Source organism: Leptonychotes weddellii, chromosome 15 (genome assembly GCF_054177405.1).
Source record: "Leptonychotes weddellii isolate Sample4059 chromosome 15, ASM5417740v2, whole genome shotgun sequence".
Classification (NCBI taxonomy): Eukaryota; Metazoa; Chordata; class Mammalia; order Carnivora; family Phocidae; genus Leptonychotes; species Leptonychotes weddellii.
In genome coordinates this window covers 34,212,088-34,237,879 of record NC_138383.1, presented here as the reverse complement: position 1 = coordinate 34,237,879, position 25,792 = coordinate 34,212,088, and the positions used below count along the sequence as shown (strand labels likewise).

General features: G+C 39.5%; 1 protein-coding gene across 3 annotated transcripts in view; it reads right to left on the bottom strand.

Annotated features, from left to right (window-relative positions):
• MYO1D (myosin ID) overlaps window positions 1-25,792 on the bottom strand; it is a 319,454-nt gene that overhangs the window by 168,303 nt on the left and 125,359 nt on the right. For all 3 annotated transcript variants that reach the window (XM_081805376.1, XM_081805377.1, XM_081805375.1), the window contains exons 15-16: window positions 16,219-16,385; window positions 5,881-6,088 (exon numbers count right to left, since the gene is read on the bottom strand). In XM_081805376.1, the coding sequence (XP_081661502.1) occupies window positions 5,881-6,088; window positions 16,219-16,385 (375 nt within the window). The remainder of the gene's footprint in view (window positions 1-5,880; window positions 6,089-16,218; window positions 16,386-25,792) is intronic.

The window sequence follows — 25,792 nt, the reverse complement described above, 5'->3', positions numbered from 1 at the left end:
AGAGACGATGGACTCTGAAAAACAAACAGGGTTCTAGAGGGGAGGGGGGTGGGAGGATGGGTTGGCCTGGTGGTGGGTATTGAGGAGGGCACATTCTGCATGGAGCACTGGGTGTTATGCACAAACAATGAATCATGGAACACTTCATCTAAAACTAATGATGTAATGTATGGGGATTAACATAAGAATAAAAAAAAAATCGCAGTTCCTGAATCCTAGATGACCTCATCAGATAACACCAGTGTAGTTAAGTACTGTACCATACAAATTAGTTTTATGAAAATTTTTCTAAATGAAAAGAAAAAAAAAATCTCTATGAAGGTGCAGAAAAGGTATGACAATACATTGAAAGTTAGGTTCTCACATGTTAAAACCTGTAACACAGTATGATATTGGCACAGGAATTGTCAATGGAATAAAATAGTGAGTCCTGAAAATAGACTCAAGTATATATGGGAATTTATTATTAGACAAAAGCAATTGTCCAAGAATTTTGATTTAGTGGAAAAAAGAGGAATTTTTAAATGAACTGAATTAGAATAGCTGGTTTTTAATTTGGAACAAAACAGAGTTGGACCCTTATATAATACCACATATAAAAACTAAATCCCAGATCAAAAACTTTTTTGAAGAAACCCAAAGATACAAAGAAAAAAGATAAGACATATTAAGTGGAAAATTTCATGTTGAAGAGTACACCACAAATGAACTCAAATGACAAATGACAGCTTAGGAAAAATAATTACAATACATAAAGATAAATGCTCCCATAAATTCATAAGAAAAAGATAAACAACCCAATAGAAAAGTGGGCCAAGGGTAAAAATAAGCAAATAACAGAAGAGGCAATCCAAAAAGGCCAATAAATATGCCCTCATGAAGAGTCATGAGAATACAAAATTAAAGTAGAAATGAGATACCATTTCTTACTGATAAGAATGGAAAAAATTCAAAAGCCTGGTAAAAGTCACTGCAGTTAAAAAAAAAAAAATGGGGAAAAAAAGTTCACTTACACTGTGGGCTACACAATGTGAATGGTGAATATGTATGATGATTACAAACATATACACCCTTCAAGCAATAATCTTGCTCATGGGAATCCAGTGCACAGAATGAAGGCATTAGCATAGAAGTATCCAGGGCATAGGATGAAGTATTCCTACGTGTATAAGGAAGTCTATTACAGTTACAGGAAGACTGTGGGAGTGTCCAGAAAGGAGTTAACACAGCAGGCCTGAAACTGTATCCTTAGAAAGGCCTGCTTCCAAGGTTGGCCCCTGGCCAGTGTCTGCAAACTTGACTGGGAAACAGTTTCACATGCTGATATAAAACTTTCCCTAAATGATAAGAGTGGCTCAATGTGGTTACACTGCTTGTGCAAACAGTGGGGTTTATGCTGCATACCTGATGTCCTTCTTCGAGTCTGGGATTTTGGCACATGTTGTGCAGAGGGTGCCTACATAACTGGTCCCCAGTAACAACTTAGAGCACTGAGTCTCTAATGAGCTCCCCTGGTAGACAACACTTAGCCTATGTTGTCACAATTCATTTCTGCAGGAATTAAGCATGTCCTGTGCAACTCCACTGGGAGAGGACTCTTGGAAGCTTGCTCCTGGTTTCCTCTGGGTTTTACCCCCTGTGCCTCTTCCCTTTGCTGATTTTGCTTTGCATCTTTTTGCTGTAATAAATTTAATTCATGAGCACAACTATATGCTGAGCCCCATGCATCCTTTTAGTGATTCACCAAAGCTGGAAGTGGTCTTGGGGACCCTTAGACATAGGTGGTGGGGAGGAGATGTGGGCAGAGAAGGTAAATGTGGGGAAAAAATTACCAAAATACTATAAAAAAAGAGAAAGGTGCTCATAAAAAATCACCATGTGAACCACGATCTCAATATTATAGTACATATACTTGTCTATATGCACAGAAAGATATTAGAAAGGATGGCCACCACAACATTAATAGTTTGTTACCTCTGGATGGTGGGATTTTAGGTGATTTTCCACAGTTTCTCTTATAATTTTCGGTATGGTTTGAATTTGTTTTTGCAGTAAGTACACTTTAATTGTATAATCAGAAAAAAAAGATAAAGCTATTTTTTTATTTAAAAGGGAAAAATAAAAGTCAATTGTTGGAGATTCTGGTTTAAAATAGCATCTCCTGGGACACCTGGGTGGCTCAGTTAAGTGTCTGCCTTCGGCTCAGGTAGTGATCCCAGAGTGCTGGGATCGAGCCCCACATGGGGCTCCCTGCTCAGTGGGGAGCCTCCTTCTCTCTCTCCCTCTGCCTGCTGCTCTGCCTACTTGTGCTCTGTCAAATAAATAAAATCTTAAAAAAAATAACATCTGATGCTCCCTCCCCTAACTTCCTGTTCCATTCCTATAAGGTTACAGAAAAAAATAAAAACACATAGCACATGAAAACTTAGGTGACTAATGACCTATTCCCAGAAGCTGAGAGAAACTTCCAATACTTTTTATGGCCTGTGGAGTTGGTTTAAAAAACAAATCAGTATATCGCCTATATCATACCCTAGAATGGTCTGCCTGAGAATTCAGAGAAAGATCCTTATTTCCTGCTCCACTGCTTTATGGTTCAGAAATGCAAGATCTCCATCACAGAGCACCCTGGACATCCTTTCCCCCATGGCAAGGGTGACAGCTTTTGAAGTAGTCATTCCTCTTTTAGAACCTCCCTTTTCTACGTAGAAATTGTAATTTCTCACCAGAAGGAAAGCAGAGGTGCTGTAGAGAGGACAGAAAAAGGAAGAGCCGTAGTAGGTGTGCATACCTCCTATGCAAGAGCTGGCCACTGGGGCTGGGGGCACCATCTTTGACTAGTAGAACTGTGGCAGATTAAAGTCTGTGGGACATCGTCAACTGTGGAAGAAGTGAACAAATTGCCACTGGAGACTGAAGACCAGGATTCTACCAGCTACCAAGTGGACAGAAAGTGAGTTCAGGGTAGGGCGACTATACAATGTGTTATCCATAATTATCCATAGCAAAAGTGACACTTTTGAGAGCGAAAGGGGTATGAGAGACAACAGTGATAAACCAGGACTGTCCCAAACAAATGGAGAGGGTTGGTCACTCTCCTTCAGGGCCAAACCCTGAGCCCGAGTCAATTTCTTGAATAGGTATGAAGTAGAAAAACAAACTATCAGATCTGCCAAAAGAATAGTAACAACAACAAAACACCACTGGTAAGTACTGAAGATCAAAAGAAAGGATTTAAATATACAGAAGAACAGATATATGAAAATAATTGACCATGGCAGACAGAAGACAGACACCCAACCTGCATAAAACAGAACTGAGTAAAAGCAGTACAAAAAGAGCCAGTTAATACAAGGAAACTGTTTCAGGATGAAATAGAATTTAGTATTCCACTCCGAAAGATTTTCTGAGTTCTAGGCAAAATAAATAGAAGACAGCAAAACTTAGAAACATGTTGGCGATTGGAAGGAAAGAGAAAACCTTCATTATTTGCATATGAAATAACCATTTCCCCAGAAAAACTAACAGAATCAACAAAGGTTGCATTCTGGATATGGATAAACCAACATAAGCTCATATTATTTCTCTGTACCAACACTGGCATGTAGAATAAAAAATTCACAGCAGTAACAAAAACAATGAGATATCTAGGAATTAACCATGAATTCACACAGCCTCTCTAAATCTAAAGGTCAAAGAAATGATTTAAATAAGCCCATTCTGTATTCTGTAATGATTTAATATTGTAAAAATGTTAATTCTTTCAAATTAATCTATAAATTCAATGCCATCCTAATAAAAATCATTGTTGAATTTAATGAACCCAATAAACACACATTAACATTTATATTACAAAATAAAGGTCTATGTGTAGGTTAATCCATCTGCATAAAGAAGAGTAAGAAGATGACTTATCCTACCATACACTAAGACATACTGCAATTGAAACTATGTGGCATCAATGTAAAAATGGGCAACTGTATAAATAAACATTCAGACTATATGCACATGATAACATATGATAGAGGTGGCAACGCAAATCAATGGGAAAAGGACACACTGTTCAGTAGATGGTTCTGAGAAAATGGTTCACCATATGGAATAAAATGAAACCGGATTCCTATGTAAAACCACATATAGAGGTAAGTTCTAAATGGATTCAAGACCTAAATGTGGAAGATAAAAGTATACAGTTCAGAGGAGAAAACAGAGGCTAGTATCTTTGTGACCTGGAGACAAAGAAAGCCCTCTTCAACAAAATGTAAGACAAAGAATTGAAGAATTTGATAATGTCAAAATTAAGGATTCCCTTCAGGGCACCTGGGTGGCTCAGACAGTTGGGTGTCCGACTCTTGGTTTTGGCTCAGGTCGTGATCTCAGGGTCATGAGATCAAGCCCTGTGTCAGGCTCCACACCTGCTTAAGAGTCTCTCTCCCTCTGCCACCCTTTCCTTCTCTAAAAAAAAGAATATATTTTAAATGTCTAATGTAAATAGGTGATTAATGTCCAAAATACTCAAGGAATTCCTGCTAATCAAGAAGAAAATGATACCAGCTCCAGGAGAAAAATGGACAAAGGACATGAACTGGCAGTTTACAGGAAGACCCAAAGAGCAAATAAGCATTTAATGAGATGCTCAGTTTCAATGGTAACCAGAGAAACACAAAGTAAAACAGCAGTGAGATTATTATACCGAGGCGCCTGGGTGGCTCAGTCGTTAAGCGTCTGCCTTCGGCTCAGGTCATGATCCCAGGGTCCTGGGATCGAGCCCCGCATCGGGGTCCCTGCTCAGCAGGAAGCCTGCTTCTCCCTCTCCCTCTGCTCGTGCTCTCTCTCTCTCAAATAAATAAATAAATCTTAAAAAAAAAAAAAGATATCATTATATCTATTAGTCTTGCAAAATTGAGGTGGCTGGATGTTACTAGTCAGGATGTAGGCACATAGTAACTCTCTTAGTGAGCTGGTGCAAACAGACAGTCCTTTTGGGGAGGAAATGGGCACTACTTATACCAGTCAGGTCTACGTACACCATCTGACCCAGCAGCTTTTCTCTTGGTATACATCCCATAGAAAATATACCTCTCGCAGAGGAACAAGATTTTTAAAAAGATACATATATAATTTTTTAATATTAAAATGGTTCATATGGAAGGCATGGAAATGGGTATGGTGGATAAAAAGAAAAACATGACTGAGTGAATGATGAATGAATAATGAATGATTGCTACTATGATTTAATGAGCTTCAAGTCAGCACCCCACTCCTCATTCAAGTGCTGGTGCTGGTTATGATGGGTGAGCAGGGGGTTTTAAACATGTCGACAAAACTTCTGAATTACAAGATAAAAAAAAAGTCCTTTACCCAGTAAGGCTGAGGGAAAAAACCCAGTTAATTACAAGAGACAAAAAATTGGCTACTTCAGACATCTCCCCAACTTTAAATACTGGAAGATAAAATGTCTTGAGTTTTGAGGATAGAGTAATTTTGAGCTCAGGCAGCCAAATAAATTTTCCATGTGTGAAGGCAACAGAGAACATTCTTCTTTTTTTTTTTTAAAGATTATTTATTTATTTATTTGACAGACAGAGAGACAGCGAGAGCAGGAACACAAGCAGGGGGAGTGGGAGAGGGAGAAGCAGGCTTCCTGCCGAGCAGGGAGCCCGATGTGGGACTCGATCCCAGGACCCTGGGATCATGACCTGAATCGAAGGCAGACACTTAACGACTGAGCCACCCAGGCGCCCAACAGAGAACATTCTAAGATAGGCATAGATACAAAGAATATACCATCGTGAACAATGCTTGAATCAAAGAAAACATCCAGCAAAATTTTAAGAACATAAAAGCAAGACCTGATCCCTATATAAAATATAAAATTACCTTTTGTAGAAAGAGGACAATCCTTATGAGCACTTGGGCACGGAGTTCCTCCAAGGTAAACAGTGTTCGGGGTGTTCGAATGAAAATTTTGGTTTTCCCATAAGCTACGTCATCCTGAAAACCACAATGTTCAATCAGCTTCTTGACAGCCTCTTTGTCTGAAGGGAGATCATGGTTGGGCCAGGTGAATTCAGAGATCATCTTGTATCTGTGTGAAAAATGAACAGGGTACAAGTTAAGGGAGAAAAACCTTATGGTCTCAATAGATGCAGAAAGACTATTTAATAAATTCAAGACACTTCATAAATAGAAAAAAAAACCCTTAGTAATGAATTCTGTTCACTAACCTGGTAAGAGATGTAGAAAAAGACTTTAATAAGATACAACACTCCTCATGATAAAGACTTACTAAACTAGGGATAGAAGGGTTCTTCCTTAATCTAGTACAGACGAATTTACCAAGAACCTACAGCAAATATCATTTATAAATGGGTAACCTTTACAAATTCTCTATATGCAAAGAAACAAGATAAGGATCCCTCGATCATGGTTTTCCAGCCAGTACAGTGAGACCAATAAATAAGCTGGTATGATTGGGGAAGGAATAAAACTCATATTATTTATGATTCACTTCAAAGGAAATGAAGCAGATCTTCAGATGAAAACTATTATCACTAAAAGAAAACTAAGTATATAAGATCAGTACACAAAAACCAATTGTGTTTCTAGGCGCAAGCAGCCATGTTGGCCTCTCATAAGGCAGCTTGTCATACACCAGCTTCTTCATGAGTGAAAACAAGCAAGATGGAAGTCACAGGGTCACAGCCTCCTTTCAAAAGTGATATTCTATTACTTTTGCCAAATTCCATTTTGCTAGAAGCAAATCACTAGGGCCAGCCCACATTCAAAAGAAGGGGACGGCAAAGGGCAGGAGTGCCAAGAGGTGGGATCACTGTGACCATCTGAGAAGGCTGCCAACCACAGCACTGCCCCCCACACCCCGGTGCCTAGTTGTTTAATACATGTAGCCAAATTCAGTAGTTTCTTTCATATATTACATCGGAATTTTAATCCATACAAGAAAGGCTCTCTTCCCACTCGGGTTACAGAGTAATTCACCTATGTGTTCTTCTAGTAGTTGGATGTTTTCATTGTTTACATTTAAATCTTTCATCCACTTGGGGTTTATTTTGGTATACGGTATGAGGTATGCATCCAATTTTATCTTTTGACAAGTGGCCACCCAGTTGTTCCAACACTATTTACTAAAAAGTCCATCTTTCACCCTGTGATTTAATATGGCATTTTAATCATATACTACATTTTCATATGTACTTCAGTGTATTTCTAGACATTCTGGTCTGTTTCACTGCTCTGTCTGTCCGTCTCTGCATCAGTCCTATGTGGTTTTATTTTTATTTATTAAGATTTTTAAAAATTTATTTGACAGAGAGAGAGACAGCGAGAGAGGGAACACAAGCAGGGGGAGTGGGAGAGGGAGAGGCAGACTCCCCACTGAGCAGGGAGCCTGACATGGGGCTCAATCCCAGGACCCTGGGATCATGACCCAAGCTGAAGGCAGTTGCCCAACCGACTGAGCCACCCAGGGGCCCCAATCATAGATGTCTTAGTATATTTTAGTATCTGGTGGTCTCTCCTCATCCTTTTCTTTTTAAAAGGTTTTTCTAGCTATTCCTGCTTGTGTATTTTTCTATATGAACTTTAGAATCAATCTGCATAGTTCCAGGGGGGAAACAATCACAAAACAAACAAATCCTTACTAGTATTTTTATTGGGTTCCCACATTAAATTCATTAAATTTATCTATGATGTTGAATCATCCTATCTAAGAACAAGGGATGTCTTTGCACTTGTTCAAGTCTACTTTTGTGCCTCCTGGGAGTCTTTAAATGGTCTTTGTTGGGCTTCACACATTTCTTGCTGAGATACCTAAGTGGCTTCTGATCCCTTCTTCTTGATGGATCTCTCTTTTCTGAGCTTCCATGATAGCATGATCTCCCTGATGTCCGTCTGTCTCTCTGGATATTTCTTCTTGATCTCATTTGCTGGCTACTGCTCCTCCATTACTGGGCCCTCAAATGTTGGAGGACCCCAAGGCTCATATCAGGTCCTCTTCTATGTACAACCTCCCCACGTCACCTCATCTACTCCATCCACTTTATTTTTCAATTCATGAATTTTCCATAGCCCAGCTCTGAGTTCTGAGCTTTAGATGCATACATCCAATGCCCACATAAGTCTTGAGGGCGTCTTACATTTCTTTCACTTTCCCACCTCAGTGCCCACAGTTACTAGACCCAGAATCCTGGGAATTGTTATTTGATCCCTTCTCTCCGCTATCTGTCCTTCTAATTCATCATCAAATCCTATTGGGCTTACCCCTAAAATATATTTAAAATTCAACTACTCTCATTTTTACTGCCATAATCCTAATCCAAGCCACCATCAAGCTTAGTACAATAGACTCCTGAATTGTTTTCCAGTTCCTCCCCAATCCATTCTGCAAGCTCAGCTGCCACAGGACTTTTCTAGAAAGCCTTACATCATTTTTATCTTTTACTGCTCTCCCCCTTCAGCACTATACTCCAATCACATTGGCCTTCTTTAGGGTCCTGTAGTGTGGTTGCCTCTTTCTTCCTTTAGAGCCTTTGCACATGCTGTTCCCATTGCCTGGATGCTTTTTAATCTACTACTTCAAAGCCTGGCTCCTGCTTATCCTTTAGACTTTTACTGTCTTCTTTCATCAACCATCAACCTCCATTACTCCTCTCTATACATTTAAAAGCTTACTCACTTGCCAGATAGGGAGAAACCAAATGAAAGAGTTCAAATATGAAGAGAGAGATAATATCACATGAAAAAAGGAAACAAAATCAGAATCATCCCAAATTCATTATAACACTAGAATAAGAGTCAACATTTGGGCTATAATACAGGTAGTCATGGTGTGTTTGAAATTTTCGGCATACCGCAGAAGCTGGAAGCAACCCCCCACCACACTGCTCAGCCAAGGTGCTCTTCCTTTCTTCCTGATGGTAAAATGGCAAGACCCCAGTTCTCCCATAAACCAGCATCCTGAACTTGTGAATTAAAAAGCTGAACTCATCTGCTTCCTGACAACTAGTATTATCTCCCCGAAAGACTCACACAACTTTTAAGGTTATCAGAACATTTAAAATCCTTCTCTCTTTTTTCAATAAAAGAAATGAAAATAAAGAAAAGTGACAAGTAAAAATGGAGGTTCAAACCTAGCTTTAAAAAATCTGCAGAATCTAAAAGCAAAAATTTACAGTGGAAAATGTTACTTTTTCTCTTGCCAGCATCAGAACCATTAGTCCAATACACACTGTCTATCCCACCCCATGTCCCACTATTAATTAGTTCAATTGGTGTGATAGTAAAATAACACGGCCATCTCCCAATCAGAACACATTCATCTTATGTAAAGCTGAAGATAAAGACAGTCTGCAGAGTAGACACAGGCTATTTTCCCAGACGCATATCCCACGGCCTCAAACAGCACCCTTCCTGGATGATTCTAGAGAGGACCTAATCTCGACTTACATAATCATCAATCAGATAGACTTGACTTTCCACAATTCTGTCTTGTAAAAGGTAAGTTTAACACATTTATTGTGATTATTAATATGTGTCTAATGTCTCAACTTCTTTTATATTTTCTATCAGATGTGCCTTCTTGCTGTTGCTTTTTACTGTTTTTCTATTGGACAGACTGTTTTCTTTTTTTTTAATTTAATTTTATTATGTTATGTTATTCACCATACATCACATCATTAGTTTTTGATGTAGTGTTCTGTGAGTCATTGTTTGTGTATAACACCCAGTGCTCCATGCAATACATGCCCTTCTTAATACCCATCACCGGGCTAACCCATCTACCTGTCCCCCTCCCCTCTAAAACCCTCAGTTTGTTTCTTAGGGTCCATAGTCTCTCATGGTTCATCTCCCCCTCTGATTTCCCCCCCTTCATTTTTCCCCTCCTACTATCTTTTTTTTTTTTTAACATATAATGTATTATTTGTTTCAGAGGTACAGATCTGTGATTCAACAGTCTTGCACAATTCACAGCGCTCACCATAGCACATACCCTCCCCAATGTCTATCACCCAGCCACTCCATCCCTCCCACCCCCCACCACTCCAGGAACCCTCAGTTTGTTTCCTGAGATTAAGAATTCCTCATACCAGTGAGATCATATGATACTTGGACAGAATGAATTTTCTTTATTTCATTTTATTTTCTCCTTTGATTTGAAAGCCATCCCTTCAATTGTGGGGCACTGCACTGATGGTAGGCTCAGGAGGCAAGGGCCTGAGTCCAAACAGGGCTCCCACTTGCCACGATGTGGCTCTGTGACCTGGGGCAAGTTACTCAACCTTTGGGTGCCTCCGTTTCCTCATCTGCATAAAAATGGGAGATGCCATCTTCTCCTTATCTGGAAGTCACCTCCAGTGACTTACTACCTACTACGCCGTAGGGCACTCAAATCAGTGCCTGGGATATGCAGTGAGCAACTCACAGTGTTAGCCACCGTTATTATCATTGTCTTAAAATTTTTCATATATATAAAAAGTAAATTTTTTAATATATAAAAAGTATGTATATATGAAAATATGTGCTTATTTTTTCCTGTCTAGTTAATTATATCTCTATCCTTCCCATAAACAGTACAAAAGTCTTTACTTCTCTGTACTTTTCACTCCAATTTTCATTTTTGTTTCAGATTTTTACCAGACTTTTTCCCACTTACAATGGATACATGTTTAGATTTAAAAGTTTCACTGCTTTATTTGTTCAATATTACTTTTTGCATTCCATTTTTCTCTTCTGCATTTATTTTTCCTTTTGCTCCAGAAGATTTTTCAGAGGATCTCTGAATAGTAAATTTTTTGAGCCTATATATGTCAGAAAATATTTTTATTGTACTGACACTCTTGAATGATAATTTGGCATGGAATAAAATTCTTTTTTTTAAAAAAAAGATTTATTGATTTGAAAGAGAGAGAATTGCGAGTGGGGGAGGGGCAGAGAGAGAGAGAGAGAGAGAGAGAGAGAGAGGGAGAGGGAGAGAAAGAATCCTCAAGGAGACTCCCTGCTGAGCATGGAGCCTGATGCAGGGCTCCATCCCAGGACCCCAAGATCATGACCTGAGCCAAAATCAAGAGCCGGCCGTTCAACTGACTAAGCCACCCAGGCGGCCTGGCATGGAATAAAGTTCTAAGTATAAAGTTCATCCCCTCTCACTGTAAAGATATTGCTGCTTTGTCTATTTGCATCAAATGCTGCTAATGAGAAGTCTGATGTCTGTATGATTCTCATTCCCTGGTAGTACTTTGTCTTTTCTTGGGAGCTCTAAGTATTTTCCTTTATCACTAACATTCTAAAAGTGAAGATAATGTACTTAATTTCATTTTTAAAAAATTCACATGCTTTCCACTCTGTGTATTCTTTGAATTTGAAGATTTGTCTTTTTTCAGTTCAGGAAAATTCCTGGCCACTATTTGTTCAAGTACTACTTCTCCCCTCTTCTCTCTCTCCCTTCCTTCGGGTGCTCCTGTTGAACAGCTGTTGGCACTTCTGGATCGACCTTACATACTGCCTGAGCTCTAGTATCTCCCATCTCTCTTTTTCTTTGTGATGAAATCTACAAGAACTCTTCAACTTGATCTTCCAGTTTACTAATGTGCTTTTTAAAAGAGGTTTAGTTTAATTTTTTTAAATTGTGGTAAATTTTACATACAGTAAAATGCACACATTTAGGTATACAGTTTAACAAGTTTTGGAAAATGTATACACTCATGAAACTGACACCCCATCAAGATGCAGAACATCTCCATAATCTCAGAGAGTGCCCTCTTCTCCCTTCCCATCAGTTCCCCCACTCCAGAACTGACCACGGTTCTGATTTCTGTCTGTTCTTGAACTTCATATAAGTGGCAGCATACAGTATGCATTCTTTGGTGACTATCCTTTGTTCACATAATGTGCTATTCATTCATGTTGCTGTATCAGCCATTCATTCCCTTTAACTCTGGTTAGCAGCCACTGTGTGATTACGTGACACGTTGCTGACTCATTCTCCTGCTGATGGACAATGCTCTCTTCAGTTGTGTTTAATCTGATTTTCATTTTCCAAATCTCCATTTTTTTTTTTTTATTTGACAGAGACAGTGAGAGCAGGAACACAAGCAGAGGGAGTGGGAGAGGGAGAAGCAGGATTCCCGCTGAGCAGGGAGCCTGATGTGGGACTCGATCCCAGGACTCTGGGATCATGACCTGAGCCGAAGGCAGCCGCTTAACGACTGAGCCACCCAGGCGCCCTAATTATTTTTCCTAATAATTACCTGTTCTTGTTTCTGACTTCATATTCCTATTCTAGGACCATAATTCTCTCCTTTATCTCTCTGAAAATATTAAACAGGCTAATTCCAATGCCATTTACTCCTTGCTCTGGTTCCTCAGGGGGTAAGGTTTGGCATCTGCTGGGCTTACTGTCTCTTTTCCATTATCTGGTCTTTCTCAGACGTTTCACTATTATCCTATCTACTTCCACAGAGTCCTGTGTATGTCTTGGCCTTGGCTGGCCTCTTGTAACATGGCGACTTTTGCTTCATGGGTGTCAGCTGTCATGCCTATGATATTCCCCTTGCAGCTACTGAGGTGTCCCTTGTCCTGGCCATTGCGGCCACCTCCTGGTGCTGCAGCTGTGGCCAGCTCCACAGAAACAGTACATGCAGGGTGGTTTCCTGAATGGCAAAAGCAGTCTTTCCTAAAAACTGTGACCTTGGCTTACTCCTGCGTCTTCACAATTGCTTCACTTTGTATTTAGGAGGGAGTCACATTTCCAAGGTTCATTGAGACTCAAACCCCTTCTTGATTCCATAGTGTGGCTGTGCATTTTCTTGGTTTTAAAGATACATAATTTACATTATTTGGGGATGTTCTTGGAGTAGAAATGGATTTAGCCTTACGCCACTAAGACCACCATATTTGAAATTCACAGGTTCCTTTGAACTTTTCTATTGTATTTTTATGTATTAGAAAACATATTCCAATCCTTATAGCATGTCTCCCATGACAAGAAACAAACACACCAAAACCTCCTGAGTTGAATGTAAAAGATATGGATGCACTTGCAAAATTCCTTGTCTCCTCCAAGTCAGGCTTGCTTACTGTTCTCTTACCTTAGCTACTTGCCACGGCTTCCCTTTGTCTCGTGATAAAATATTTTCGGTTCAGCCCCATCCTATAGTTACCCTGTCCCACCCTGCTCATGCCAGTATTTAACATCTGCTGATTTTTTATGGGTGATAACAAAAAACCAAATTCTGTGACCGAGCAATTGCTAGAATTCTAAGCATAATAACAACAGACTAGAAATCTTTCTAATATAATTTGACATTGTTTGAAATCAAGACTCAGAATGCACACATCTCTACTCAAGAAAACATTCCAACTCTACAGCCTCAATAAGCAAATGAAAAACCAAATCTAAAGGACAGTGTGATTTCAATAAGGAAAATGGTCAGTTTTGAGCATAACCTTTTGATCAGTGTAAAATGAAGTTTGATTTTTCCAGGCTACTGCGCTTTATTCATTCTAAGAGTCTCCATTCAGTGCAACCCCTTTCACTTCTGTGCAAAAGTAGCTGAACGCTGGTGGAGAAAACCAATAATGTTGGTGGTCTCACTGCCCATTGATAACCTCAGATCTCACACGGACACTCGGGTCTTCCTGACAGCAATCCTACCATACAAATCTGTGCTTTCCCACTCTCCAAAACCTCTTCCCCTCAAACCTCCACACCACCTCCCCTCAAACCTCCACACCACCTCCCCTCATCTCCACCCCCCCACCTTGGCCTCGCCTCATGCTTGGTTAAGGAAACAGAAGCAATCAGATTGGAACATCATCTTTGCCATCTGCGGACCTTTAAGCCTTTCTGTGTCTGTATTCATATTCTCTGCCTTTTGTCCTGTTGCTATGGGGGAAGTGTCCCTACTCCTACCTAATGCTGACAAACCTTCCACTTGTGCGTGGGATTCTGAGCCTTGCCTTCTCAAGGATATTATGATGATGACAATGACCTCCCTTGGTCCTGCGCCTCTGAGTTCTCCCTCTGTTCTGAATCAGCCCCACCTGCATCTGTTTCCTAGTGTCTCCTGACCTCACACCCCACATTCTTCCCTGCCCTCATTCACAGCACACATCCTTGAGTTGTCTACAGGTGCCCAGCTTCTCACTTCACTTCCCAACCTGTTCAAATCAGGCTCTGCCCAGCCATTTCTCCCTTGGCCACTATGTTGCCAGATCTAATGCTGAAGCTTCTACCTTTGTCTTACTTGACAACTTGACTGCACAGCAATATGCGATATGGTAACTACAGTTTTCTTCTCGAAATGATGTCTTCTCTTGGCTTCTGTGACATAACCCTTTTCTGGTATCTCCTCTATCTCATTGGTGGCTCCTTTTCTTCTCTTTGGTGGTTCCTTCATGTCAGATCACAAACCTAAGTGTTTGAATGGGCCTCGTTCTCTTCTCTATCCAGTTCTGAGACTTGATACGTCATTTCTAGACTAATGACTCCAGCATCTCTATCTCCAACCTGCACTTCTTTTCTGGATATGTGTATTTAATAGCTCATTTAATATTTCTACCTAGATTTTCAGTAGCCATTTCAAACCTAAAAGTCAAGAGACAAACCTTGATTCCATCCTTGCCCCTGTTCCATGACCTCTTCCTCAAGTTTCTCTTACCCAATCTTATCTCAGCAAATGGTATATGCTTACCCATGCCAAAATCTAATTGTGATCCTTCACTCCTCTCTCTCTCCCTCTCTTATCTAGCCAATCCATGAGCAAGCCTGGTCAACCTTCCCCTAAAACATATCCCAAATCTGTCCACTACCCTTGCATCTACAATCATCTCTTGTTCAAGGCATGAACAAGCCCCCTCTCCCAGGCTCCCACAGTAACATCCCTAAATGTCTCCTTGCTTCCTATCCACACAGCAGTCACAGTATCTCCTCAAACAGCCATAAGATTAGGTTGCTCCCTGCTTAAAATCCACCAATGGGTTCCTGCCAGATTTAGTCAAAATCTAAACTGTTTAGTCTGGATTATAAAACTCGACATGATCTGGCCCCTGTCCACCTCTCTGATCTCATCTCACACCCTGCCCTGTCACTGAGCAGCCTCCAGCCACACGGCTACGCTTGCTACCTAACACACCACACTCACTACCACAACTGAGCCTCTCCTTCACTGTTCCCTCTGCCCCACCTGCTGTTCCCTCTGATGTTCGCATGGCTGGCTCCTTCCTGCCATTATTATCTCCTTAGAGACTCTTCTGAGCACCCAATATTTTATCTATTTATTCATATTCTGTGGCATCTGTAGTCTCGAACACAGGAAATGTTCAGTAAATATTTTTAGATAAATGAACATAAGGAATTTAAAGGGACTTTATGAGTCCCAGTTGTCAACTATCATTATTATTACTAACAATAAATAACAGGAGCAATGATATCTTACATATATTGAATGACTGCTATATGCCAGGTTCCATTCTAACTGCTTTATACACACATACACACACAGACACACACACACAATCTCATTTAATTCTCCAGCAACCCTAAAAAGTAGTTGTTATTATTATTACCCCATTTTTTAACACATGAGGAAACAGAGGCATGGAAAGATAATGTAATTTGCCCATGGTCAAAAAGCCAAGAAATGGCAAAGCCAGGATTCAAATCAGTAGACTAATTGCACGGTCTCCATGATTAACTGCTTAATATTTTGTTATTATGGTAATTACTAATATCAGTAAGGACAGACAGCATTAACTGAACATCTACTATGTGTCAGGCACCTAGCTTTTTTTACTTAGGTTAACTTAATCCTCACAACAACAGCCTTACAGGTAGTGTTATTAAACTCATTTTACAGATGGAGAAACAAAGTCAAAGACGTTAAATTTCTAGCCCAAGATCACACAGCAAATGAGTGGCATACCCAAGATTCCAACCCAGATGTGACTCTGAATCTAGGTTCTTTCTACCAAACTACAACAGCCACATTTTTCCCCCACAGAATGAATCTTTCCTCATGGTCTATAAACCATAAACTCAGGGAGACTCTTGTGCTGAATGAGAAAGTTTTTCATATTTGCCGTTCCCTTGACTCTTACTCATTTGGCAAATATTCAGAGTATTTAATCTGTGCTAATGCACTGTCCTACATGGGGAGGACCCCAGATTTGTCGATGTCTGTCAGGGTTCTTTATTCTCACCTGTGAAGAAACTTCTCGTATGTCTGGCGGAAGGCAAACCCCGCCCGCCGCACCCTCACGTTTTCCAGTAGTCCAAGATACTCTACTTGGTGCCGACAGCGCTCATCATCAAATATCTGTGGGGATTTCTTGTCATTGGGTTTGATGCAACGTACATAATAGGGCTCCTAAAGAAATAAATCAGCAAATGGTAAGTTTCACTGGAGAAAAATCCCAAACTAAGGACTCTAACATGTAATTAGTGTTAATTGTGTCAAATTAAGCTCAGTGCCTCTAATTTCTCAGACATATACTTGTGAATAAAGTAGTTATTCTTCCTTTCCCTTCAAGATTGGGAGTTCTTGTGCATCTAGCTAAAATTTTGTTTTATTATATTTTAGGAATTCATCAGGAACTGCAGAAAGGGGATAAAACTAAGGAGTAAATAATTGAGATGTGTAAACATTGAGTTTATGTGTATTTATGAAAAGATGGTTAAAAAGGAACAGAAAGAGTAATTTAATAGAAAGAGGCAGGAGCCATGAAAAAGATGAACTGCAATGAAGAACATAAAACGTAAGCCCAGCTCTGGCACACAGTAGGTGCTCTGTAAGCGTCAGCTGCCATCATGGCCGCCATCCATCGTCATTGTCATCATCCTCACCATCATCACATTAGTTTGTGCTTTTGAAAAAGAGATTAAAACTTGTAAGTAGAGAAGTTACAAAACCTCCTGTAGGTGTCACTGACTCTAAGAAAGAGCCTACCAAGAAAGCCGTCCCTCTGGGCCAATTAAGTTTTCTACCATGCATTAGATCATAACTCCTTTTAAGTATAAAACTGTGCCGGTGTAAGACAGATCCTGGTTTGCTGAAGGTAACAAATTCTCACTGGATGAATCAAGGTCAAACGTATCCTACTTACCAGAGCAAAGAGTTACTTTCCCTTCTCTGATCTATAACCTATCAGACACACACAGATGCACTTTATTTAAGAGATAGAGTCCTCTGTAGATAGGCGATTTTGAGCTCTACTCAGGGCTGGAGGTAAAAGGAAGTAGTCAATAATTTAAGAAATAAGAGAGATTTGAAGAATGTGAAGTTACTTGCATTCTGAACAGAGTGAGTTTTCAACATCTACACAGGAAGCTCCAAGGACAGATTTATCATGCTGCATTCCTTGGTGGAAAAAATGCCACTTTTTTTCCTTTTTCAAGGCCCTGCTATGTTCATTTCCTATTGCTGCCATAGCGGATTACCACTGAAACTGCTTAAAAGCACAAAGTTGAACAAAAATAAAAATGGCCGCACTAATGCTTCAGTGAAGCTCAATTTTAAAGTAACCTTTTTCCTCTCTTCCGCAAAGCTCCCCTCCTCCCTTCTTAGCCTTTTGTTTCGGGAACCCGGTACCACCCTAAAGACATGATGAAGGAGGCTGGTAGCACCTACACAATTCCTGTCAAACCCGGCTAGATCCTATATTTCCCTATAAACCACCCATCCCCTTCCTCCCGTAGGGTTTGCAGTTTTTGAAGGCCATGGCCTGTGCAGCCTCCTTTGCCCCGCAAAGCAAGAAAGCTCTCATTCCTCTTTATCTCAAACTCTGTCTTTTGCCTTGTACTTTGGCTCCAAAGCACGGAGGTCAGTTTTCTACACCACCACAAATCTAGTGGCTTAAACCAACACAAATATATTCTCATAGAACTCTGGAGGTCAGCAGTCTGAGATGGGCCTCACCGGGCTAAAAATCCAGGCTGTGATCTTCTAGAGACTCTTAGAGAGAACGCACTTTCTTAATCTTTTCCAGCTTCTAGAGGCTGCCCACATTCTTTGGCCTGTGGCCTCCTTCCATCTTGAAAGCCAGTAATGGCCTGTTAAGTCTTTCAAATGATGCTATCTCCCTGGTTCTGACTCTTCTGCATTCCTCTTTCCCTTTGAAGGACTCTTAAATTTACAAAGGTCCTACCTGGACAATGCAGGATAATCTCTTTAAGTTCAGAACCAGCAATCTTAACTCCACCTGCAACCTTCATTCTACCTTGCCATTCAACATAATATGTTTACAGGTTCTGGGGATTAGGGCATGGGTAACCTTGGGAGGCTGTGGTATAATAATAATAATAATAATAATAATAATATCTCCATCTCTCTCCCTCTCTTTCTCTCTGGACTTTGTCACAGGTCCTAGCATAGAACTTCTAAAACCTTTGGAATTTCCTCAGTGGTAAGAGTGTCTTTGTTATGCTAATGAGGTGACTCCTGCCCAGTTCCCAGATAGCTTCAGGATGGGGGGTGGGCATCAAAAAAACCCTCCATAGGATTAGAGAAGGGACTTTCAGCAACCTGATCTCCACAGAAGGAAGGCTGGAGGTTGAGTCCAGTCATGGGCTAATGACTTACTCAATCATGCTTATGTAATAAAACCCTTATTTAAAAAAACCGTCATTCAAAAAAACACTCAAGACACCGAGGCGCCAAAGAGCTTTTTGGTTGGTGAACATATCAATGTACGGGGAGGGTGATGTAACCTGTCTCCATGGGGAGAAGCTCTTGCTCTCTGGATGTCCAGACCTCCCAGACCTTGTCACTGTGTGCATCTCTTCATCGGGCTGTTCCAGGTAGTGGTAGAACTGAACTGAATTGTAGAACACTCCGTCCATCAGTGTCTGAGAACCGGTGTTGAAATGCAGAGGCCATTACTCTACCTACAACACCTGCCTTTTTTCATCACACTGTGGTAGCTTTAAAGACAGGACCACAATATTTCGCTGGACTTCCCAATGAAGAGGTGAATTTTCCACCCCACTCCTGGGATCTGGGCTGGCCCTGTGACTTGTCTTAACCAAAAGAATATGGCAGAAGTGATACTGGGTTACTCGTGGACACTCAGCCTTGAGGCACTTCGAACTTTTGGAATACTTCTTCCATCACGTGAAGAAACCCAGGACTAAAAACTATATGAAGAAAGAGGCCAAGTTATCCAGTCATTCAGCCATGGCATTTGGGGAGCCATTTTAAACCATTTAGACTTGGTGAGCCCCGGTGAGACCAGACAAACTGGCTAGTCAACCCACCAAATCATGAGACACAATAAATTGCTGTTGTTCTAGGCACTACATTTTAGGGTGATTTGTTATGAATTAATAGACAACTGATACTTCTTCCCTATTCTGGAACACCAATCCCTGGCTTAGGTATTAAGCAGAGATTTGATATTATTACAAAGTACAAGCAGAATCTTACTTTAGAAAATAGTGATAGGTGACCACATGTTCATGAATCTCTAATGGTTTTCAAATGGAAGATTTATACGTGGAGATTGTAGCTCACTTTTTAAAAGTTTAAATAAATTTAAAACAAACTTAATGGGATGGGGAAGGCAGGGAGGGGGTACTATTTACTTGAGGATTTTCTGCAAGTTTCCTGGGATATGGGACCTTTACTGCTTGACAAATAAACTGAAAGAAGTATCACTGAGCACAGCAAATATCAAAATGCTGCTAGATCTATCTGTATACTTTGGCAGTGGTGTAACAGAATAAAAATCACACAGAATCAGGACACTCGGGTATTCGTTGTTTCTGCTCTTAACTAGCTATGATAAAGTCTCTCTGGACCTAATAACCTAATTTATGAAAACAGGATATTAGGGCTTCCATGTTAGTAATGACAGATTAGGTAATTTAAACCAACACCCATGCTGGGGACATGTGAGATAGGCAATTAAAATATACAAAAAACACCTGCTTAAAGACAGTGGAGAATTAAATTATGGGACCAGAATCTAGGAGGAGGAGGATGCCATGCAAGTTGCCAGGTTTGAGGCCTCCTTTTCCCCTGGGGAATTTACCAACTCCAGAGGAAGTGGATGGGATCTAAGCAGAGGTTGTGATAGCCTCATAAGGCTAGTGGGAAAGAGATCAGAGAGTAGGGCCTGAAAAGGAGGTCATGGGTAAACCCCTCTCACTCTGGGCTGGGATCCAAAAAGGCTGCCACTAGCAACGAGGGTGAGTCAGAAGTAGGCACTCTCTCACAGGGACTTGAAATTGGAGCAGCTGATTTGAAATACTAGTGCTCTTAGCTGCTTAAAAGGAGCAAAAGTCAATCTTTACTGGAGAAAGATTACATAAACTTGGGTCTCCAGTTATTTCTATAAACAATTTTGCCAATATAACGTTGGGAGCAAAATAAAAATTAACCAGACACATAAGGAACCAAGATAACAAGAATGAGAAACAGCAAAACATATAAAATAAACAGACCTGCAGAAATCCAGATATTGGAGTTATCAGAGATAATAAAATAACTATGCTTACCGTGCTAAAGATGACAGAAGACAATATTGAGAATTTTTTAGAGAACCAGAAACTATAAAAAAGAACCAAATCAAATGCATAACCTAGGACTGAAAAATACAATGATGGGAATTGAGAAGTCAGTGGACCAGTCTTTGAATGTATTTCTGGGAAGAAATTTCCAAGAATGAAGCACGGAGAGATGAAAAGATGAAATGACAGAGAGGTTAGGAGGCACGGCAGACACAGCGGGACGGCCTGCAGAGGAGACAGAAGAGACAGAGGCAGGACTTGAAGAGCTAACAGCCAAGAACCTGGCAAAACTGATAAAAAACAATCAAGGGCGCCTGGGTGGCTCAGTTGGTTAAGCGACTGCCTTCGGCTCAGGTCATGATCCTGGAGTCCCGGGATCGAGTCTCACATCGGGCTCCCTGCTCAGCAGGGAGTCTGCTTCTCCCTCTGACCCTCATGATCTCTCTATCTCATTCTCTCTCTCAAATAAATAAATAAAATCTTAAAAAAAAACAATCAAACAATGACAAACTGAAGAAGTCCTACAAATTATGAGCAGGATTAAAAAAAAAAAAAATCGACACCTAGGAACGCTGTAGTAAAACTTCGGAATACCGAAGCAAAGCAGCCAGAGGAGAAAACATCCGTTACCTCAGGAGCAACAGACTGACAGCTGACTTCTCACAAGAAACAATGGCATCCAGAAGACAAAGGAGTATTATCTTTGAAGTAAGGAAAGAACTGCCAATGTAGAATTCTGCACCCAGCAAAAATATTCTTCACAAGTGAAAACAGTACACAATATTTTCAGGTAAACAAAACCAGAGACTCTGTCAACAACAGATCTCAAATATAACAGGATGAAATTCAGGGATAAGAAAAATGGTCCCAGATGAAGGTCAGTGATACAGAAAGAGAAAAAAAGAAGTGATAAATGAGTAAATCTAAACAGATACTGACTATATGTAGTAGTAACAGCAATGATATGATGTCATCATTTTGCTGGCTACACATACAATTAAAATACATGACCAAAATAGCACAGACATTGAGAGGAAGGCAGATGGAATTATAACATTTTATGGACCCCCCCACCCCCCAAAAATGTTTTGTGGACCTTCCATCTTCCAGGAAGGAGGTAAAAGTACCAAATTATATTAGATTTTTATATTGAAGAGTGGAATTATAATCAATCAAATAACCACCAAAACAATATTATGATATAAATCTTCCAAAATAACAAAGGGAATAATAAAAAATAATTGCAACATTGAGTGGCAGGGGTCAGAGGGTCACGTTCTGACTCAAAAGACTCACAGGCCACACTTGGCATGTGTTTACTCAGGACAAAAACATGGCTTGCCAAGAGAAGTGTCACAGCCCCTTGCAGCTGTCCAAACACAGTTAGGTGACAGCTTAGGGGCAAAGAGATAAGATCCACATTGGGAGGGTATGGAAAGTGCCCTTGGTTTAAAAGCCTCATGCCCCACAGTATCCAATATCCCTTTCAAATAGATCTGAAGACACAGCATCCAGGGTCCTCAAAAGGGACATGCTTAATACATGAGTCCCCATATTCAGGGAAGCCCAAATATGTCATCCCCACATACATTTCTTATTTTCCCAGCAGAGATGCAATTTACAAACAGGGGTAATTTTTATCATAAGCAATACTGTGTACTAATACTGTCAATATACATCTTACTACATTAATGGGAACAGAGCTAGAAATTTAATGGAGGGTTAATTGTTGAGCAGAAGGAACAGAATTTTGTTAACCTTTTGCCCACAATGACCAATTAAAAAGAAAGTTACAAAGGAAAGAAAAAGAAATACAGAAGCATCAAATAGGAAACACTAATGAGACAGTCAATTTAAATGCAACTACATTAAAAGCATAGAAACTACATTATAGAAAACTAAAAGTAATGTAGAGTAATGGACTAAGTGATATATTCAAAAGACAAAGATTGTCAGCTTGCATAAAAAAGCAAATCTTATTTACTATACGCTACTTACAAGGCACATACTTGAAACATAAGGATACGGAAAGGTTGAAAGTAAAAGAGTGGAAAAAGATATACCATGCAAACCCTGGCCACAAAAGAAGGTGGTGTTAACTATTTATTCATGCAAAGCTGACTTTAAGGCAAAAAGCAGTACAGAAATAGGCATTTCATAATGATAAATAACTCAAATACTAGGAAGAAATAATAGTTCTAATTTGAATAAGCCTAAATAAATTCTTAAAATATCCAAAGCCAAAACAGAAAGTACAAGGAAAAGCAGACAAATTCAGAATCACAGTAGATTTTGTCACATTTTGGCACTGACAAAACAAAAACATTAGTAAGAATGCAGAAAAATCGGACAACAGTATGAGTAGCAGACTTGACCTGATAGGTGTGTATAGAGTACAATGCAAATTATTTTTATATATATAAACAAAATATATACATAAAGAAAATTTAACAAATTTCTAAGGACTGAAATCACACAGAGTATATTATATCCTCTGAACGAATGAGATTAAGCTAGAAATCAAGGGAAAAAAATAATTAGAAAATCTTACAGGTTTGGAGATTAAGAAAATAATTCTAAATGACCTTTGGGTAAAAAAGAAAATTAGAGCATAAATTTAGAAATACTTGTAACTCAAGAGTTCATACAATTATGTGGGCAAAGCAATCTTTGTATAATATATCATTTGACTAGTAAAAGTAACTTTACTCAACAGAAACAAGTTAAATGGAATTTTACCAATATTAACTGATTTGCACAGGAAGTGTGAACACTGGATTAGATGCTAATGACCAACTAAGGGCTGGGGGAATGCCCTTCCATCCTGTTTGGTAATATAAAAATCTTCAGTTAAGGAATCCAGTGGAAATACTTTCTCTATATTTAATCAGCATTCTGCCTCAATTTATAAATGCCGCCTCCTCTCTCATTTATAAATATCCAGACTGACTCAGCCTAAGAAATCCTAAATTTGACAAATTCAAGTGTTACTTATAAAGGTTAAACTGCAAAAGTTAATACTGATCTCGTTCTCTTGCACATTTTAACCGGTTTCTCCCTATATTTTATGGAAAACATTATTTGTGAAAGTACACCAGTTGGTATACGTAGTAGCCAGAAGATACTGTATTTAGACATTAACCCATTTAACTTGCTTTGAACACTGCCAAATAGAGTCACAGGGCAGATTCAAGTTCATTTAATAATTCACTGACCATCTGCTTAGGGTGTGCTTTATTAGGTATCAAGGGGTATATCAAATTAGTAGAACTCACTCCCTGTATTTAAAAGACCGAGAATCTAGGTGGAGAGACAAGGCATGCATTAACACACTGTAGATTCTGAAACCAGGTGAGGAAGTCAGGACTTCCACTTCTGGTGGTGCAGGACTAAGCAACACCATCAATCTTCCTGATAACTTCACTAGGGAAAGTGCTAGACAGATATGGGGTGGGGAAGAATCTTAAATGCATCAAAGAGCTAATAAGATAACCGAGATAAGAATAAGACTAAAATCCAAAGGGATGAGGCCAGCCTTCAGGGCTGCTTTCCTCTGGACAGACAGCCTTGTGGGGCCAGGGGGCTGCAGGCTGGAACCCAAGGCCATGGAGAAGGGACAGTGGTCTGCAATCCTGAGGAGCTAACCCTGGGAGTCCAAGGGGAATGGAAAACAATCTGGCCCATCGCTAAGCCACTCCAGGCCCTGAACTTGGATTGAACTGATCCCAGATTGTCAGAATTTGTCTGATAAATCTTTTTAAACTTTCAGCTCTTCTGGATTCTTTGTCTTTGATTTGATTTGACAATTTTTATCCATTTTTACATTCAATGTAATCACTAGTATGCTTGGGTTTCTTTCTACCATCTTAATTTGTTCTGGCTTTCCTATGTTCTTTTGTCTCCTCTTTCCTGTGTTTTTTAGAACAGATTATTTGCTTCTCATTCTGGCTCTGCTTCCCCCCGCCCCACAACTAGTTTAGAAGTTATAACTTCATTTCTATTCTTTTCATGACTCCATGAGGACATTTAACCTGCATTTGTGTGTCATCAGGGTTATAAGCTAAGCAATATTTTTATTATTTTCCTGAATGACCACGGATCTTAAACACCTGAATTATAATCATCCACCCTTTCAGTTTATATGCTAGTGTTGTGCTATTTAATTCTAATCTGTATTTTTAATCCAATAAAATATTATTTTACAGTTTATTTATACACAGCCACCTTGACCAATTTCTTTGCCCTTCTTTTTGCATTTCAGGCTTTCATTTTATATACTCTTCCTCTGGCCTGATGTATATATATATCCTTTAGAATTTCCTCTAGGGTGCTTTTAACTCTTCTTTCTTTTTCAGAAAGATTCTTTATTGTGTCTTTGTTCTTTTTTTTTTTTTTCCGTAAGTAGGCTCCACACCCAGCGCAGAGCCCAATGCAGGGCTTGAACTCACGACCCTGAGACCAAGACCTGAGGTGAGATCAAGAGTCAGATGCTTAACCGACTGAGCCACTCAGGTGCCCCTACTGTGTCTTTGTTCTTGAAACATATATATTCTTGGCACAGAATTTTGGTTTACACTTCTTTTCTCTCAGACTCTAATTCTTTTAAGCAAATCTGCTTTTAATGCATTTTCTTAGCCTTTGATGTTCTGAGATTTCACAATGTGCTTAAATGCAGATTTCTTGTAATTTTTCCAGCTTGGGATATAGTAGAGTTCCTGACTCCCCAGAGTGTTATCTTTCATCACTGTTGAAATTCTCAGCAATATATTTCCCAATATTGCTCTGCCCATCCTCTCCTTTCCTTGGGTAACTCTGATTAGATGCACATTAGACCTTTTCATTTTATCTTCCATGTCTCTTAATAGTGTCTCTTTTTTTTTTTAATTTCTTGGTCTAAGTAGAATCCTGGATAATTTCCTTTATTCTTTCTTTCATTTCTCTATTCTCTCTTCAGCTTTGTCTAAACTGATGCTAAAACTGTTTCTTAATTTTAGTTTTTACTTCTATCAATTGCCTAGTTACTTGCTCTTTCTCATATTTTTAGGTCTTTGATTTCTTAAAACATATTAAACATTCTTATATTCTGTTTCTAATAATTCCACTCTAAGAAGTTTTCATGACTCTGAATCTTGTTTAGTCTGACTCTTGCACATGGTACTTTGTTTATGTGTGTAGGAATTCTTAATGGGAACCCCTTATTGTACTGAAAACATTATCTGTGGAAATTCTTTAAGGTCTGGTATGAAGGTGGTTTCTTTTTTTTTTTTT